General features: G+C 41.7%; 1 protein-coding gene across 1 annotated transcript; it reads left to right on the plus strand.

Moving 5' to 3' along the window:
• The first annotated feature begins 251 nt into the window (after window positions 1-251).
• On the plus strand, window positions 252-18,471 carry LOC124260108 (E3 SUMO-protein ligase ZNF451-like). The gene is made up of 9 exons (XM_046694354.1): window positions 252-302; window positions 2,297-2,422; window positions 8,938-9,064; window positions 11,493-11,806; window positions 12,078-12,252; window positions 13,132-13,349; window positions 13,924-15,296; window positions 15,916-16,015; window positions 17,493-18,471. The coding sequence occupies exons 1-9, from the start codon at window positions 291-293 to the stop codon at window positions 17,682-17,684; spliced, it is 2,637 nt and encodes an 878-aa protein (XP_046550310.1). The 5' UTR covers window positions 252-290; the 3' UTR covers window positions 17,685-18,471.
• The last annotated feature ends 1,026 nt before the right edge of the window (window positions 18,472-19,497 follow it).

The raw sequence follows: 19,497 nt of genomic DNA on the forward strand, positions 1-19,497 counted from the left end.
GAAGTCAATGTTTTGCGCCTATGATATGTATATACAATTAACTTTATATCTCAGTGTCACAGAGCTATCTTATTTGATAAAAAAAGAATAGTTCCTCTAATACCAAACCACGGGATAATTATGCTAAATTGTTGTTGCATGTCTGTAGCGACCAGAACTGGCATGTTTACCTGTTTGCCTTTCGTATTTCGTTTTAGCGGTTTGTATTTTTTGAAAATATTTAATAAAGTTGTCCTGATTTTAGAGGAACCGGGAACATTCGACGTCGGTGGATCAGAAATTTATAGCAGATGGAAAGTGATGTATGTCAGTACTGACAGAATATTCGACTTTATTGCACATGTTTGATTAAATCTTTTTATTTGAACAACGTTAAGGTGATTTTCATGTCTATGGTTGATTATAAGCCGAGTAACGTGCAAATCTAGATGATAGATCATGAATGACGAATTCTTCAGATCTCGAATAAACCAAATTGGGCTTGAAGTTGGGACGAACATCTATAAGAATAATTGTTCCTTAATCTGCTTGTTACAATCGAGAAAAGTATTCGTTGTGGCTACCCCTGAACACATACTGATGAAGGTTTGATGCAAGCTCAAAAACGACCCATCCGCTAATCGTGGCTAGATCTATATGCCCGCCGAAATCTGTTGCGGAGGAGTCGTTTTGAGCTTGCCAAGTTATATACATTCATTCAAAGTCTGCATTGTTATTTATCACAGGTAACACAAAATCTAGAAATACTGTAAATAAAACTATAAAAACAACACCACAAATAGTTTTGTTTATCATAAACCGGAGGGACTTTTCAAACCTCAATAGGGTAGATCCTAGCCTTTCTCATAAAAATTAAAAAACCATTAACTCCAATTTAAATACATGTGGAATGTACACTATTGTTTTTAGCGTTTCTGCATCCATAAACAAATAAGATACTGACGTCAGTTATGACACCATTGCCCTGTCACCTCTTTGACCATTGGGGCAGTGGGGTAGCCTAATGGTAAAGCGTTGGCTCGTCACCCTGAAGACCCGGGTTCGAATCCCCACATGGGTACAATGTGTGAAGCTCATTTCTGGTGTTCCCCGCCGTGATGTTGCTGGAATATGGCTAAAAGCGGCGTAAAACCAAACTCACTCTGTCAGTCAGTCTTTGACCATTAGGTTAGGGCAAGTAAAGTGAACTGTTTTGTTCTACATCACAACTTCTACTCCATATTTCAGAATTGAAGAATGACATCATTTGACAGCTCTCTGGAGATCATTGATGTGACATATTTATTGTGTATATACATAAATAATTTGTTCATCTTACCATGCCCATGACCCAGTCTAAGTAAACTTAGGCTCAGTATTATTCGTTACACTGCTATACTGAGTCTAACAAACCCTAGTGGAAGGTCGCATCAGCTAACCTTTTCAATTGACCAATCAGAACACAGCTTACCAAATTGTGAAAGTTGACATTTGAACTTACCTTTTGAACTTTTTCCTTGAAAAGTTTGTACCTGAATGATTCCGAATGCTATTTTCCGTACAATTGCTTCTGAGTGATGCACATGGAGCATGCCACAACAGTGAGTAAACAGTCAATGAAAATAACGTTTTTGTCAGTATTCAAGGATGTCAGCTTGCGGAAATATTAGCTGATAGCAACCATGTCATCAGAAAGCCCCAAGCGTATATACTGCAGGTCAAATATCTATGTTTTAAGCAGATTTTCATTTGTTGAGAGATCAGTGTCAGTGACCGGGGAATTTTGTAAGTCCCTCCGAACCCTAACAGTAGCCGTTGTCTGATTGGTTAAATCCGTTCGGCCATCTCGCATTTGATTGGATGGTCATAGGTCGCTCAAAGTTTACCTGACGCGACCTTCCACTAGGGTTAGTTAGACTCAGTATAGCAGTGTAACGTATAATACTGAGCCTAAGTTTACCTAGACTGGCCCATGACCATGACATCTGCGGAAAGTTAATGATCATCTCATGTATTGACAGTACTTTAAAAGCATGTTTCCTAACAAATTATTTGTATAAGATGGTTCTGTGTAGGTAGTCTAGTGTTTGAATATAGTGGTTATTTCAAATCATTCCTCACATGGGTAGAATCTATGAAATCTTTTGCTGTTGTCACACACTGTCACTCTTTTAATATCGCAGGGTAAACACCGCTCTCGCTCTCTCATCCACTCATTCACTCACAATCACTAACACGCACTTTCCCAAGGTTTGTTTTTCTCCAAATACTTTCTACAAAATGTCCAAACTAAATATTGTCAACATGTTTGCTCCAGATTCAAAGCCCTATGAACAGGAAGTCCATAAAGGACGACAATGTTGATGCACCATCACCAAGATTTGCCCTGCTGGAATCTGTGTCTGGCAGGTTTGAACAGAACAGGAGAGAGAGAGAGGAACGAGTAAGATGGCAGCTTAGTACAGATTCATACTCAGATGACGTATATAAAGAAGACAATTTTTCCTTATCCTGACTCATGCTATTTTGCTTATCTCCTTCCTCTATTCCAATGGTAGTGGAACACTTGAGTCCCTTGTAGTCCCCTAAAGCGAACGTAAAAGTTCTCTCACCCACTAGTTGCCTCCCTTTTCCCGCGCAAACAGTCATGTGACCTGTCATACTTGCCACTCTCTCCTTCATCGCCCAAGTGGATGGTTGGGCGAGCACTGGAGTCCCATATATGTTACCATATCTTTTAATATTTAGATCCTTTTATCCAAACTCAGCTGTGTATGGTTTTTGGTTATATTTAGCTTCATTGTATGTCAAAACTTTGGAGGAATTATTCGTATTTTGTGACATATTTTATCACAAAGTAGTTTGTTTACATTTGATGAAATCTTGCAGTGTTTGCAGGTACCGGCTATCACTGGCTGATCCTCACCCCCAATGCCTGTCATGCATTAATCCATGTTCTTCCAGCTTACGTTGCAGATATTGTATAATTTATCAAATTTGCAATTTAATCAATACTTGTCTTACATCTATAGACGTGCGATGGACTGGGTGAGGAAGTCATCTCAAGTCACTGGTGATAAATCCGGAGATAATGCCGGTAACCGTATGTTGTTTACTACTGCTGAAATACATAACTCAGGTGATTTGCCGAATACGTTACAGGGGCACTCATCTGTTGCTGTTCGAGACTTACCTGGGTCTAAGAAGAGGTCTGCTTCGACTGAGTCAGCGACATACCATGCAGAGTAAGAAGATTTCCTCATTGTCTGTCTTCATATAGAACCTCGTCAAAGTCAACTCGTTCCAGTAAGACAACACATCAGAGAGCGTTTAATGAAGACATTGTGCCTCCTGATGAAGCAGACATTTTGCTGACCCCACAGGCGATTTGCGGAGGAACCTGCGCAACTACGACAGCTGGCGACGCACCATCTCTCAAAAGAAGGTTAGCACGGGTAGAAGGAAAGGTTCAGCAGCCTACAACACAGAAAGGAAAGGTTTGCAAAAGGAAGGTTCGCGAGAGCACAGTTCAACAGACCAGGAACTATCTGATGAAGAGGTAGACTACGTCTTTTCGGAAGCAGAGGTCACATCTTGGATTGCAAATGGATTGGACTTGGCGTCCCCCTCCAAGGAATCAGATGAAGCATTCACATAGAAGATGTGGAAGGATGACTTCGACACCCTCACGATTCCACCAATTGAACTGATCTCCAAGGTGTCTGCAAACCTCTGTACAGCGTTTGAGAAAGCAACCCGGTATCAGAATCAACATTTACCAACGTTCAACGCGAGGAAGTTCCCTCTGCATCATATGGACCCCTTCATGAGAGCGCCGGACTTAGACGACATGAAGTTGATCAACGACTCCCGTAACAAGTCTTATAAGGTGGAAGACAAAAAAATTGCTCAAGATAGAAGGCCTGGTGAGATCTAGAGCGATCAACGAGACGTTGATTTCCAGATTCCAGAACCCCAAGACGGAAGAGGATAGGATGATCCTATCAGCACTGTTAACTCAGACGAAGGACCAGCACTTCATGTCTGATCACTTGGCCTCAACGTCGGTAGGTCTCACACTATTACGTGGACATGGTCTACTATCGTCATGTTCCTGGAGTGACAGATTTACCCAACCACTACTAAGAGTCCTTGGGCGGAGCCTACTATCTTCGATGGGGAGATTGATGAAGCTGCTAAGGAAGCCACACATGATTCCAGAGAAGTTATGATGATCAAGTCCATAGACACATTGGCCAACGTCATTTGTCAAACATCACAGAGGTACAGCAACAAGTCAATGTTCCCCGGAGTGCAGAAGGCAAAGGAGAAGATATACTCCAGCTTCAGAGGCAGGAAGAGCTCTTTTCGTCGCCTATCAGGAACAGCAGGGGAAACTCTGGGAGAGGACGTGCTCCCAGAGGTTTCAGAAGATCTAGACATTGAAGATGGGGACGTCTCACAAGTACTGCAAGAAGGTTACAGAGTGCAGCTGAAGGCCACCGTTGACGGTAGTCTTCAACTAACCCCTCGACCAGGCAGAGAAGCTTCAGCCATCAACTCGCTATTGACCAAGGCAGTAGAAGTGATAGATCAACAATCTCACACCCGGCTTCACTCCCCAATTGCCATTGGCAAGAAGAACTCCAAAGAGAAGTTGAAGTTGATATACAAATGAAGTGATTCAACCAAGGCTATCTACTCAAGCCAGAGAGATTCAAGATGATCCACCTGCCTCAACTCAGACAACTCGTCTGTCCAGCAGATTACTTGGCCAGCATAGACCTACAGGATGCATATCTACACATCCCGATTCATCCGGAATCAAGAAAGCACCTAAGATTCCTGTTCAGAGGTCGACACTACCAATGGAGCGTCCTACCGTTTGGAATATTGTCGGCTCCGTAGTTATTCACACAAGTGACCACACTCATCGTCACCTATCTACATTGTCGAGGTCTAAGCAGTGCCTTCTATCTGGACGACGGGATACTAGATCATCAAGAAGCCAATCAACTAAGACAGCAGCTAGACTTCACCATCTGCTCACACAACTGGGATGTCTAGTAAACTTGATGAAGTCAGAGTTGGAACCAGTTCCTGGGAATAAGGTTCATCACAACACAGAATCGTATTGTGGTCCAAGAAGATCGTTGGGTCAAGATTCAAGCCATGATTCCAGAAGCAGTCATCTCTCCATTACCACTAGGAACATTGCAATGTCTACTCGGTCTGCTCACCTCAGCGCAGAACCTGACTCGCACAGGAAGACTACAATTACGTCCGCTTCACCGATTCCTGGCAGGACACCTGGACAGCACGGACCTGATCTCCATACCAGACAGTCTCAAGATATACCTGTTATGGAGGACTCACAAATTGAATGTCTGCGGAGGGATCTATTTACAAGAGCCGGTCTGCGACACACACCTTTACGTAGATGCCTCACTACAAGGATGGGGAGCGCATCTCGACAATGAAGTGGCATCAGGGAAGTGGTCGAAACAAGAACAACATCTTCACATCAAACAACTGGGGATGAAAGCTGTGATCAACGCCATTCAACACTGGTCGAGCCCACTGGTCAACCACATGCTGACGGTTCACACAGACAACTCAACAGTGGCATTCTACATAAACTGGCAGGGATCAACGGGATCACCAAACCTGCTCCAGCTCACATTCCAGTTGTTCAACATCGTAGACGAATTAAACATCTGGCTAAAGGCGTGTCACATTCCGGGAGCCAAGAATGTGCTAGCAGACGCTCTATCTCGCCCACTTCATCTGTCACCCACGGAATGGATGCTCCACCCAGAAGCGTTCCGGCTCATCATCAGGGAAATAGGATCTCCCTCCATGGACCTGTTCGCCACAAGGTTCAATAAACAACTACAGACATTCGTCTCACCGGTACCAGATCCCCAAGCCTGGACAACAGGCGCACTGAGCATGTCATGGGAAGGACTAAACGCATATGTGTTTCCACCTCCAGTTCTACTATCGCAAGTACTGCTGAAGATCAAGCAGACCCGAGTGCTACAACTGACTTTGGTCGCGTCCTACTGGCCAGCGAGAGTCTGGTTTCCAGTCATACATCCACACGGAACCAACCCTGAAGCACCAGAATGGCGAACCTGCTAACATTCCAAGTTCACGGGAACCCACTAATGTTCCAGCTACACTTATGGACCATATCAAGACTTGCTTGAAGAAAAGAGGGTACTCTACCAGAGCAGCAAAAGCAGTAACTCTAGCTCTACGCAGATCAACTTGTACGACGACAAGTGGCAGAGATTTGAACAGTATGCAGTGCGGAAAGGCTTCACAGCAATGAAAGCAACTCAAGTGGCGGAATATCTATGTCACCTTAGATATATGAGGCGATTGAAAGGTTCGATGCTATCTACATACCTGGCAGCTATCAGTACAGTCATCACCATGAAGACAGGCATCAAACTGACAAAAGTGCCAGAACTACTTGCTCTACTACGCTCCTTCAAGCTGGAGGACCAGCAGAAGAAATTCAGAGCACCAGCCGAATGTCAGGATCTGAACATAGATTTCTCGGGAGACCGTGCTGCAGTACATCTAGGACTTAGATTGGACCAGAATCAGTTACCTGGCCAGCCGGACAGACAGTTCCACCTCCCAGCACTATCTACGATCCTCGGACCAGAGGACACCCAGGACTCATCCTTGTGTTCTGTCAGAGCCCTGTAATATATCTTCAAAAGAGTTAAACAAGGAGAAGAAAATTCAAGCGCCTATTCATCCCCTTTTCACCAGAGACGTCTACAGAAGTCTCAAGAACGACAATATCATTTTGGATGAGAGCCGTTATACTGAGGGCCTACAAAGCAGCAGGACTAGAACCTCCAAGAGCTTCCAACCCACACGAAGTCAGAGCACTGGCGTCAACACTAGCTCTGCACGGAAACTGCTTGATATCATCAATCATGGAGGGCTGCTTTTGGAAGTCAGACGCGGTGTTTGCCAACCACTACCTCAGAGACATTGCCACTGAAGACGTCTCCAGCATTCACCAGTTTGGGCCACTTGTTGTAGCACAACAACTAACGGTTCCACAAAGGCGCAGAATTGGAAATCTCACCCTTTATCACGTTGACTTGTTGATAACCCTTACTCTGGAGAGTTGTGGTTGAAAGTCCATGCGCACCGTCTAGGCTAGACTAGCATGAGTGATTAAGACTCTGTACGGGTAACGATCTTACCTGTACATTAAGGGGTCGCAACTCATTATGGTAACGATCTTATCATAATCTCTGGGTTGTTTATAGATAACTAGTAAGAAGAAGATACTAGTATATCTAAAAACCAGGTGAATCTAAGAGATTCTCTTGTCTTAGAGAAGTCCCCCAGCGGAAGTTGGAAGAATAGGATCTAGGAAGTGCCGTTACGCAGTTCCCAATGGGGGGATACAGGACGTATCTAAGGACAACTGAGGAATCCACGAAGTGGCTTGACCCACCACCAATTCCGCTGGATTCTGGAAGCATATAAGCATGAGTTAGGATAAGGAAAAATATGTAATTTTTAAAGTAAATTGATATTTTATACTTATCCTGACTCATGGTGTCAAGCCCTCCCAACCTCCACGCTGAAGACACTCCGGGTTCCCAGGAAACCCAGGTGCTAGGGCTTATTCAGGAGAGAGTGACAAGCATGGCAGGTCACATGACTGTTTCCGCGGGGAAAGGGAAGCAACCCGTGGGTGAGTGAACTTTTACGTCCTCTTCAGGGAACTACAAGGGATTCACATGTTCCACTATCATTTGCATAGAAGAAGGAGATAAGCATATAAGCCTGAGTCAGGATAAGTATAAAATATCAATTTTATCCAGAAAATTACATTTTTATTGATGCTTGTGGTCATATCCCAATACTCTATATTACAAATATTTGTGTTGCAATCATAATATCTAGAACTGTCCAAATGAAGGGCTATAAAAGCTAACAAATTCACTAGCTACACTTTGTTTATGGGGTGTAACAGATGGCACAGTCATCTGATGCCCAATAATTCACTTACCTACTTTTTGGCATGCCATAAATCTATGATTGTGCTTTTTAATCCTAGATTCACTCTCATTATGTTTCTAGGTTTTTAGAACCATAATCATGCTCCAAAGTTTCACTACAGTGTTAATATATAAGACCTGCATCCCTTCCTGCTTAGGTCCATGTCAAGCTGATATGTCATGATATGCCTTTAATATTATCCACAGAAGCATTACAGATGCTCTCTCATTCACTTTCATTAGAAATGTTGTACAACAATTTTTAGTCCGCTTATGATTCATATGTGTATTTGGTGAACTGAACCATATCCCTCCATGAATTAAATTTGTTATTCATGGTCAGTAGAATCAAAATTAGACAAGTATTTTTTAAAGAGTATCTTTTAGTTGGAACTCGTCTGTTATTTATCATGGTGAAATATGCTTTATGGAATGTATATGTCAGGGTAGAGATGCGATCTGGTAGAATAGATTCTACCAGTAGAGATGTGATCGAGTCTCTACCGGTCTCGAGTCTCTACTGGTATCTCTGATCCTACAGTAGGTGAAAGTCTCTATAGAGACTAAGATTATATGGAATAACCTATGCAAGCAAAGTATAGTAAGTGGGGATAATGAACTTATTTATCTTGTTAACTTTAGTTGTTAAGTCTGTTTTGGAGTAAAATTTTGTTTTTGTTTTTGAGTGGAGCTATGCCAGACAAAGCCCTGAGTACTGTCATTAGGATTTTAGCTCTTTTGCTCTACAAAAAAATATTCAAGTTTTTCTACCTAAGTAGTTTCATGACATGTCTGTTATCTAAATTCCTTGATGTTAAAGCATATAGTAAATATTCATTACCCTATATTTGTGAATCATGCCATACAACTCATAGTGTATTCATGGAAGCCCTAATGATTATGAATTTTTGTAAAGATTAATCGTATGAGGAACAGACAAGAGGCTGAGAAAGCTCACTCCCTGTATCTAAAGCTCAATGTGTCATCTCCATATGAGCTACAACAAGCACGACATGTGGCTGAATCCTGGGCCAAGAGAAACGGTGAGATCTACACTCTTTGTTTTGTGTTAGTCCCACAGTTTGAATTCAACAGACACATTGGTGTGTGTGTGTGTGTGTGTGTGTGTGTGTGTGTGTGTTGTTTGTGTGTGTCTTTAGGTGTTCATTTTCCTCATTCATAATAAGAAAAGTGACTTAAGTGTGATTGAACAAAAGCAAGTTTGTGAAATGTTTAGCTAGTGAAATGGTAAATTTTTAAAACTTATCCTATCTCACGGTTTGTCTCTCTCATGACGAACTGTAAACAAAGTTTTTGGCCTCTCTTGTACCATTCACCCGAACATGCCCCCTGCTCCCATTCCTGGATAGCCTCTAGCCTCTGTTTTTGTGTGTGTGTTTAGATGTTCATTATTCCCTTGGCATGTAATGCGGGGGGATATAGTCAACGCCTCGTCTGTCCGTAATCATTTTGTTTCCAGAACATAACTCTAAAACCGTTCAATATTTTTCAACAAAAATTGGTAGATATATCAGACAGAACCTAAAGTGGTGCCTTTTGCCATTTGCAGTTTTAAGCATTTTAATTTTTCCTGGTTTTCATGAAAACGATTCCGACTTAGTCTCAAAAGGGAGGGATGGGTTTCGTTTCTGGAACTTGAAAACCTTTCACTATCTTTCTACAAGACTTGGCAAACATATCAAACAGATTTTGAAGTTGTTCCTTTTGCTATTTGCAGATTTTTGGCGTTTTTATTTTTCATGATTTTCATGGAAACAATTTGGACTTAGTCTTAAAATAATCGGGCGGTTGGGTAGCCTAGTGGTTAAATCGTTCGCTCGTCACACCGAAGACCCAGGTTCGATTCCCCACATGGGCACAATGTGTGAAGCCCATTTCAGGTGTCCCCCGATATGTTATTGCTGGAATATTGCTAAAAACGGCGTAAATCCATACTCACTCACTCACTCACTCTTAAAAAGATCAAGTTGGATTTTAAGTAACGCTCAGATGATGTTTCTTTCAAATACTGGGGCCGGGGGGATTCGTCACCTTCTGATGGCTCTTGTTTCTCATTTATTATAAGAAAAGTGAATCAAGATTGGCACACTTGGGACCTTTTTAGCTGTCTAAACCTATCTCAGGGTTTTGTAAGACCATGTAGAACTTATAACTCAATGAAAAGATTCCTTTGTGGCTCCGTCCGTCCGTCCGTACGAATTGGAATATCTTAAGAACCATTGACTAGATTCTTTTCATATTTGGTACGTAGGTTCATCACAGTATAAGAAAGGTCCAAGTCTGGTTTGGTGACCTTGACCTTCATTTCAAGGTCACAAGGGGACTTTAACGTTTTACCTGCATGTTAAGCTATCTCAAGAACCGTTCACTGGATTTTCTTCATATTCTATACGAAGCTTTGTCTAGGGGAGGCGCAGGGCCCAGTCGATTGTGGTGGCCTTCACATAATTTTCAAGGTCATGGCGACACTTTGAAGATTTCAGTATGATAGCCTGCATGTTTAGCTATCTCAAGAACTGTTCACTAGATTTTCTTCATATTCAACACCAAGCTTTATTTTGGGAGGCGCAGGGTCCAGTCAATTTTGGTGACCTTCACATAATTTTCAAGGTCATGGTGACACTTTGAAGATTTCAGCATGTAAACCTGCATGTTAAGCTGTCTCAAGAACCGTTCACTGGATTTTCTTCATATTTAACTCAAAACTTTGTCTAGGGAAGGCTCAGGGCCCAGTCAATTTTGGTGACCTTCACTTAATTTTCAAGGTAACAGAGACACCTTGACTATTTCAGCACTTAAACCTGCATGTTATGCTTGTCAGCGAGATACCTCAAGAACCATTCACAGGAGTTTTTCATATTTGACACCAAGCTTCATCCAGGGAAGGTGCAGGGCCCAGTCGATTTTGGTGACCTTCACTTTATTTTCAAGGTCACAGAGACACTTTGAAGATTTCAGCATGTTAAATTGCATGTTAAGATAGTCATCAAGATATCGCAAAAAATATTCACTGGATTTTCTTCATATTTGACACCAAGCTTCATCTAGGGAAGGCCCAGGGTGACCTTCACATAATTTTCAGGGTCACGACGACACTTTGAAGATTTCAGCATGTTAACCTGAATTGTCAGCAAGATATTTCAAGAACGGTTCACTGGATCTTCTTCATAGACTTTCAAGACTTCCCTTGAATATTTTTCAATAAGCAATTTCTTTAGTACTATTTTTGCATATTTCATACACTATGACATTCATGTCAAGGTCAAAGTCAGTCTTGAAAATATATGTGTGTTTGAACAACTAAAGAGCAAGATATCAAGAGAGGTTGACTGGTCATGTTTTTGTTGACATTTAACTTCATCTTAAACTTTCATTACTTTATAAGTTTGATTTGATAATTTGCGGCGAGGGGATTATGTCACCTTAGTGACAATGCTTGTTCCACTTCAGGTAGACAACGACCGCTGATGACTGAACGCCAGCGTCAAGTGCTGCAACAAATTGAAACTGTAGACAGGAGTAACAGACGTTCCCAGCGACTTGCATCACCTCCATCCCTGAATATATCCAACAATGCCAATGACTACACTGAAACTTGTCCAATCATTGGGTGTCAAGTCAAGTTCACAAATCAGCAGGATCATGAAATGCATGAACGTCATTTTGAACATTCCCCCTGCAATCCCCTGCTACAGATGCCCAATGGCTGCCTGCCAGATCATCCTCTAGGGTTTGTGTGCCCGAAGTGTGGAGAAAGTTTTCAGGTGAATATTTCCATGATTAAGAACCACGTGGAGATGCTTCTTGTATGAGTCAATTTTGTGAGTCAGACTTGGTAATGATGTCACTCACTGGATTGTCTGGTCCAAACTTGATTGCTAACAGATCTCTGTCATATAGTTGGATGTCATTTTCCAAGATTTCCAGTATTTACTGTACTGGTGAACCTACCATAATCTGCTTAAGAAAAACAGGTATTGTGTCTGTGATGCAAAAACATTGACCATATGATTAGGACTCCATTACTGTTTTCAGCGAAAGATTGAATGTCAAGAGCACATGGTGATGTCAGACCACCTAAGTCTCTTCTCCCCGCTGCCCGTGAGTGCCTACATGTGTCCACAGTGTCTACTCTTCTTCCCGGAGAAGATGCGCTGCCACAACCACATGGAGGAGCTCCACCACTTCGAGGTGGCCTACCCTTTCAATGGTGAGACAATGTTGACACTCTGTCATTGTGGGAAGAGTTTGGATAGACAGTAAGGTGCAAGTCAGAAGGGGGATTTTGTTGTTCAGGGTCCACTTGTACAAAGTAATCGTAAATCTCATACAATAACATAGGCTTACAACTGTCGTAGCACTAAGAGTGCTTTGTGCAAGTGGATCCAGACTTGCTGCAAAAAAGCTACAAATGTGCTGATGCTATTTGAGCTTTCTTGTTCACCCAATTAAAAAGAGAACTTTACCTCTTGTAGGAATGAGCTATCCACACCATACAACTTGTTGCTCTGAAACTTGTTCCATAGTGCCATTTAATTTTACCATTTTCACTATAAGTTAACCTCAAGTCACTCAAAAGACACTTTGAACCCACTTCAGATACTGACACAAACCCAGGGATTGGGAAAGGCAGGGGCCATGGGCCATTTTGCACATTAGTATACAAAATGGCCCATTAAGATTTTGAATTTTCTCTATCCCAATCCCTGCAAACCCTTCCGATTTCTTCCCCAAACTATCCCAAACATAACCCAGAACCTACTTTAAGGCTACTCAAGCTCACATTGCCCACAGTGCCACTACAACTTCGCCTCTTCCATCCACCACTCTCTGATATTTCAAACTGTGGGGGCATAGCTGGCTCAGCCATTGAGGACACCACAATCTGCTGCTCAGAGTTGCATCCCTTGGGCATGCCAGTAACAGATAATCGTGGGATAACATCTTAGTTCATCCCAGTTGTTTCTAGGTTTGGCAACACAATATCGTGCTCATGGGTTTCACCATTTGTTCATCATAGTGGTAAACATGAGGCTTTTCCCCCATATCAGTATGAATCCATTCCATAAGAGACACCTGATATTTCCAGATGATCTCAACACCAATCCATCATCATGTCCAAAGACTGTACCAGTGACACAAGAATTGGCATGTGACTTCATCCAGAAGGTGAAGGCTAGGTGTCCAACCTTCACCTTGACCTGTGTGGAGTGTCAGGTGGTGGTGGAAAATCAGCAGGAGCTGGATCAGCACCGGCGAGAGACAGAAGAGATGCACATGTTCTCATCATCAGCTTCTAGTAACCTGGTAAGAGCATTTAAATCAATTGTATATATATTAATCACTGATATATTTGACAAAGCTTGGGAAGGGTAAGAATATATGGATGCACAACTTTATTACAATTGGAGAAATGTTTTGGTGTATGTGTCTTGAGTGGTGTGGGTGTTTCAGTGTATCACCTACTTGATAACAGTGTTAGAACCTACACTGAAAGATTGCTGATATTGTGATAAAGAAGTTGTTCATCCATATATTGTTATCCTTCCTTTAATACTCCAACTTCCAAATGCCTCTCAAAAAGTTGGACAAACCTTTATGAAGTTTTGTTTCTTTTCTCTTCTTTTTCGTTTAACACAATCTCTTATTTTTCCTCTACTCTCTTCTCTTGTTCTTGTCTCTCTCACTTCTCTTTCACTTTCTCTTCAGTGGGTACAATGTGAAGCCCATTTCTGGTGTCCCCCGCCGTGACATTGCTGGAATATTGCTAAAAACGGCGTAAAACCAAACTCTCCCTGTCTCTTTCTCTTCAGTTTCACTCTGTCAATCTGTTGCCACTTAACAAATCTGCTATTGCGTATTCTCACAAAACCTATTACAGGCGGAAATATTTGCGGAGTACCTTGGGGACAGCACCTGTGATACCTGTCTACAGGTCCTACATACCCCACCATCTGATGGTATCCACAATTGTGGAACTGGCATGCAGGGAGTCAGCATCAACCTCAACTGTAAATCCTTCAACGAGTTTGTACTTCGCTGTGGCCATACACTCCAAATGAATCCTAGTGGGCAGACATTGTCTGCAGAAGGGTCAGGTGTAACTCATCAGCTTAGCTTGGAACCTCCACCCTGTCCACCAGAACCATCTACTTCAGGACTGGCAGGAACCTCTCAAGGTCATGTGGACATTTATTCCATTGCATCAGGATCTTCTCCAGGTGATGTGGAATCTCTGCATCTTGATTCTGCATCTACTACAGCAGGTGTGGACACTCATCTTAGTATGTCAGTGTCTTCTACTCCTGGAGGTGCTGACACTGGACGTCTTTCATCCACATCTTCAGAAGAAAGTGCTTCTTATGTTGATAATGGCAGAAAGAGGTCCTATGATAATGGCAGAAAGAGGTCCTATGATAATGGAAGAAAGAGGTCCCATGTAATCGAAATATCTAGTTCCAGTGAGGATGAGATCTTAAAACTGACTTCATCGGCATGTAAGAGACGTAAAATTAATGCAAAGTCATCATCAAGTGCTAAAAAATCAAAGAAAAGAAAAAAATTGGCATCCAGGAAAAGAATATCTTCGACCAGTGAGAAAAATGAATGTGAAGTTTCAGTTGAAAATGATATCATGTTCTGCAAAGACAACAATGGGAACGATAAACTTAAACCAAATGAGCAATTGGCTTGTTTATCACAAGCAGAACATCTTCAATCATCTCATCAGGCGGCTTTGAAAGAAAAGCTTTCAGCAGATTATATTGCATCATTAGCTCGTAAGGAACACTCGTCTAGCAAACCCTCTGGTGCATCGACTAAATGGCCCTCTCCTTTCACTTGTAACTTGCCAGTCAGGCGTCCTGTGAAAGGTCAGTCCAGCTCATCATCAACCTCTTCATCTTCATCAGAACATCCTGTCAAGACTGACCCTGTTCATCTGTTAACATTTCGTGAACAAGGGCAAGACGCCTGTCCTCAGTCATCAACCAAGCAGTCAACCATTGGTCATGCACTGAGGTCTTCTACAGATGCATCCAAATCTCAGGCAGCAACAGTGAAAAGACCTAACTCTGTCAGCCCTTCCAGATCTTTTGAAGCGTATCCTGACAACCTGGAGGAGATGAATCTGGTTCTGTTTGTGGATCTGGACAATTGGGGCGGTTTCTTCAAGAAACTTCCTCGTAACCTGCCAGAGAAGAGCTTTGTGTGGGGTTTCTATGGAGGGAAGCAACGATGGGTTCCACCAAACAAGTAAGGTTTTGACTTATGGATAATTATTTTTTCAGTTCTATTTGTAGCGCAGCAAAACAACCCTTCAACAAACAACTTCAAAGTGTCATTGAGATACATGAATCGACTCTTTATTAGGACTTGGTTGATTAGGTTGGTCCAGGACTGTATGATCATCAGTGTTTCACAGGTTTCATCACCTGTATGATGTGTAGTAGTTATTATGTCTTCAGTAAGCCAGTCAAATGGGCAGTCAAATCAGCCCAACTCATGGGTCAATCCTACCAATGCTTGCATTAAAGCAGTGTGTAGTGCAGACAGACACACATCTCACATGTTACACACCTTTTAAAAAATAAACATTGCTATTTGTATGAGTTCTCATGGGTCTGAGCAATTGCTCACTTCCATCTCACTGATACCAGTAGCTTATTTTGGAGGGGGGAGCAGTTCACAAGTGTCGTCATACCTTGATTTTGTTCATTATTGTTCACAATAAGAATCACTGGATTGTGTGGTCCATACTTATTTATTTCCTCATTGCTGACAACAGTGTTAGACAATATCATATTTTACCTGCCTCCATGATAAAGCTTTATTGTTGTGGGCTGCTGCTTTATCACTGTTTCTGTCTCTGAAGGAATATGATATACAAGAAACTGGTGAAAAACAACTGTCTGCACATCCATGAGCAGTGTGGTACCAGTAAGGATGCAGCAGATTTCGCAATATGTCTCACAGTGAGTAGCTTCAGTCCTTGTTAAAACCTGTACAATATTGTGATAAAGTATACTACTCAAAACGGTTTAAGGGCCACCCAGTCTTTCATGTTACTCTAGGTAATGTCATGCCATTTTCTCATCTTACTATACAATATACACATGCTATACTTAATTTGTCTAGCCATGACAGTTTGATGAGGGCTGTGTATTATCGATAAATTGTATTGCAATGTACTGCAATTCTGGTACCCATATTACAATACATTTTGCGACGTATAATTAGAAGATAAAGCTACCCTGTTTTCAATTTTGCGGTCCTTTATCGTTGATTTGAGACCGCTAAATTAAACATTTAGCGATCTTAAATCAACGATAAAGGACCGCAAAATTGAAAACAGAGTAGCTTTATCTTCATTCTAGCACGACTGATAACCGTTTTAAAACTGAACTGTTGGGCGCGCAAGAACACAAGGCGTAAAGGGGCCTTTTTCCTGGAAATCGCTTGGAATCGTCCCGTTGAGGGACAGGTTGTGTAATGAACAAAAAAAGACATTTTCAACAACATAAATGCTATATTTCAGGTACCAGTATGCTTGTATTTGTAACAAGTAGCATACCAAAAAAATACAGTTTATACTGTGAGCAAGTACAATTATTTGATTTTTCTCAAGCGAATTATTGATCTCCCCTACTGTATGACAATCGACTCGCCCAAATGCAAGCCGTGAACTCGCTAAGTTTAGTCGTCGCTAACTTTATTTACGGAAATAATTGTTGATAACCACCCTACTATTCCCAATTTGGAAAAGACCTGACATGACACGTTTTATGTGGGATACATGGACAGTGGAAGTGGAAGGACTGGGCATTACGGCCGGGACGGAAGCGGTCAGGTTAGGACATGTGGGCCGACTCAACACACGTAGATCTGGACCCGCTTTGAATATATACTGCCGCTTTTGCACTGCTGACAGATTTTCCAGCTTCATAGTTTCTTCACTGGGATTAGCATCAAGAAATTCTTCTTCAAACCATTCGGTTTTTACTTCAAAAACACCAAAGATGCTGCCGAGATAGAAATTGCCGATGTCCGACATGTTTGTTTACAAACAGTAGGGTCAATGAGTTCGTTGTATTCATACGCGGTGAATCGGTAACTTTAATTAGCGGTCCTTAAACTGTCATTTAAGTATGGTTTTGATGAGCTCTCAGCCAATCAGAATCGAGTATCACACATTGTCGTACCCATATTACAATACATTTTGCGACGTATAATAGTGTATAATGTTAGAAGTATACAATGAAATTTTAGCTTTGACCTTAGCTGTATGTGGATAATGTGGTCACTGTAAGTTTTCCCAAGCAGCCATGATATGCATAAAGCTGAAAATGGCCAAAAAAAGGCTTCATCTCAGGGAACAACATCAAAGAGAAAAGTTATCTGATGTTATGTTTCTGAAGAAAAAACTTCTACCTCGATTCTGTAAATTCACAGGTAGGGAAGATGGATGAGCGGCTACCCAAGCACATACCATTCACAATACTGTCAGGGGATAAGGGCTTCCTGGAAGTGGAGAGACAGATGAAGATGTCATCACGCAAGATGGTTGTCATTGACCCTCACAATGCTGAACAGCATGACAACGAAGTACTGTACGCCATGATTATCAGCTTGGCCAGTAACTAACAATATTTATGGGAGAGTGTCAGTGTGGACTGGTACTGATGAGGATGTAATACTGAACACCCTGATCTGTGTTCCTAATTGTGCAGCGAAGTCAAAGGGGACTTACCCAAAAATATAAAAGTATAGGGCTCGAATGACTCTCCAGATTAGAAAAAAACACAGGAGAAGGCATTAAGGACTCACAGACCTCACAGATCCCAATTGAGTTAAAACATCTCTGGTTATTTGGTTAATGCCATTCTGTGCAGGATTGTGTTCCCTACCCTTGCTGTGATGAGTTGGTTGTGGGGTATGAATCTGAAGTTCACTCATGTAGTGATCTTTGCTCAGCAATCCTGAACCTTGTCAAATTTTACATCTAAACCTCAGGCCTTCCTATCTGTCGGAATGAAAAGACCACAAATTGGAACAATTTACGCGATTATCGAGTATAGAGCAATTGAATGCGTTACATAGCTCTCAAATTTGAAAACAAAGCCGTAATTATCGTTAAGAAAGCAATTTACATTGGATACACACGGTTGTATGCATAGTCAGCTAACGACTGTAGTTAATTCCAATTTTATACGCTTTCGTTTCACATTTATATGCAGTTACATCGCATATGAGTTCTTTACAACCAATGTGTGTGAAATCTCAGCCCATTGTCTTCTTTTGTTTCCGATAGATAGGAAGGCCTGAACCTGCATCGCCATGGCTCATTATTTTAAAGCTGTGTATCAAACAACTGTAGTAGACCGAAATAAAGATTATGTTTGTCTTACAGATGTAACTGTCCAAAAGGTGAGTAGTTGTTCAGTACTTTAGAAACACAAAGGGTAGTTGTGTACGTCTAACAATTACGTCAAATACAAGGTAGTCAATAGTCTTATCTCTCAACAAATGTTTAGTTATTTGTTAAATCACATGAACAAAAGAACTAACCAACTCCCGGTTCTTTAATCTGTTTATGTCAAACAAATTGACAACTATAAAGAAGTGTAGTCTATTGTCAAGCAATTGTTTAGTTATTAAGTCCTGTCCAGTTACTGGAATCTAAACAGCACCAGCATATGGATTCACTTGATTTGGAAGTTTTTTTGCTTTTTGTTTTGTTTTCATGATGACAATTTCCTGAAAATGAGGGTAGTCTTTTGTCTGGCACAGGAGTCCAAAACTATTGAATGTTCCCAGATGAAACTTGCTTCACAAAACAGACTAGTGGTGAATTAGGGCCTTTTGATGATTTGAAATATAGAGCAGCAGCATTATTTTTCACTCAATTTGACCCGTGAAGATCCGGGCTAGAATAGGTCTTCAGCAACCCATGCTTGCCACAAAAGGCGACTATGCTTGTTGTAAGAGGCGACTAACGGGATGGGGTGGTCAGGCTCGCTGACTTGGTTGACACATATCATCGGTTCCCAATTGCGCAGATCGATGCTCATGCTGTTGATCACTGGATTGTCTAGTCTAGACTCCATTATTTACAGACCGCCGCCATATAGCTGGAATACTTGCTCTAGCTATGTGATATGTCTTACAAGATAAGTCAGCGCATGAGTGATGCGATTCAGTTTCGAAAAATAGCCCCTTTCTTAACATATGGATCAATAGAATCCAGAATTCTCAGCATGTCCTCAAAATCCACAAAAGCGTAACATTTACTTCTTTTATTTCGATAAGAGAAGGTGGTTCCCGCTCACTAGTCGCAGAAGAACGAAGAAGAGTTCCCAGGGGGTATATGATCAGCAGCCACATGGAATCCAGATAGGTGGCTGACCCACCACCTGTCCATCCGATTCAAGCAATGAGTATGAGTCAGGATAAAGGA

The sequence above is a fragment of the Haliotis rubra genome, unplaced genomic scaffold (assembly GCF_003918875.1).
Source record: "Haliotis rubra isolate DU_JTF1 unplaced genomic scaffold, ASM391887v1 Scf75, whole genome shotgun sequence".
Lineage (NCBI taxonomy): Eukaryota > Metazoa > Mollusca > Gastropoda > Lepetellida > Haliotidae > Haliotis > Haliotis rubra.

Coding starts and splice junctions, on each gene's coding strand:
- LOC124260108 (XM_046694354.1), top strand. Junction 9,065..11,492: donor ATCCTGGGCCAAGAGAAACG/GTGAGATCTACA, acceptor GTTCCACTTCAG/GTAGACAACGACCGCTGATG. Junction 13,350..13,923: donor CATCAGCTTCTAGTAACCTG/GTAAGAGCATTT, acceptor AACCTATTACAG/GCGGAAATATTTGCGGAGTA.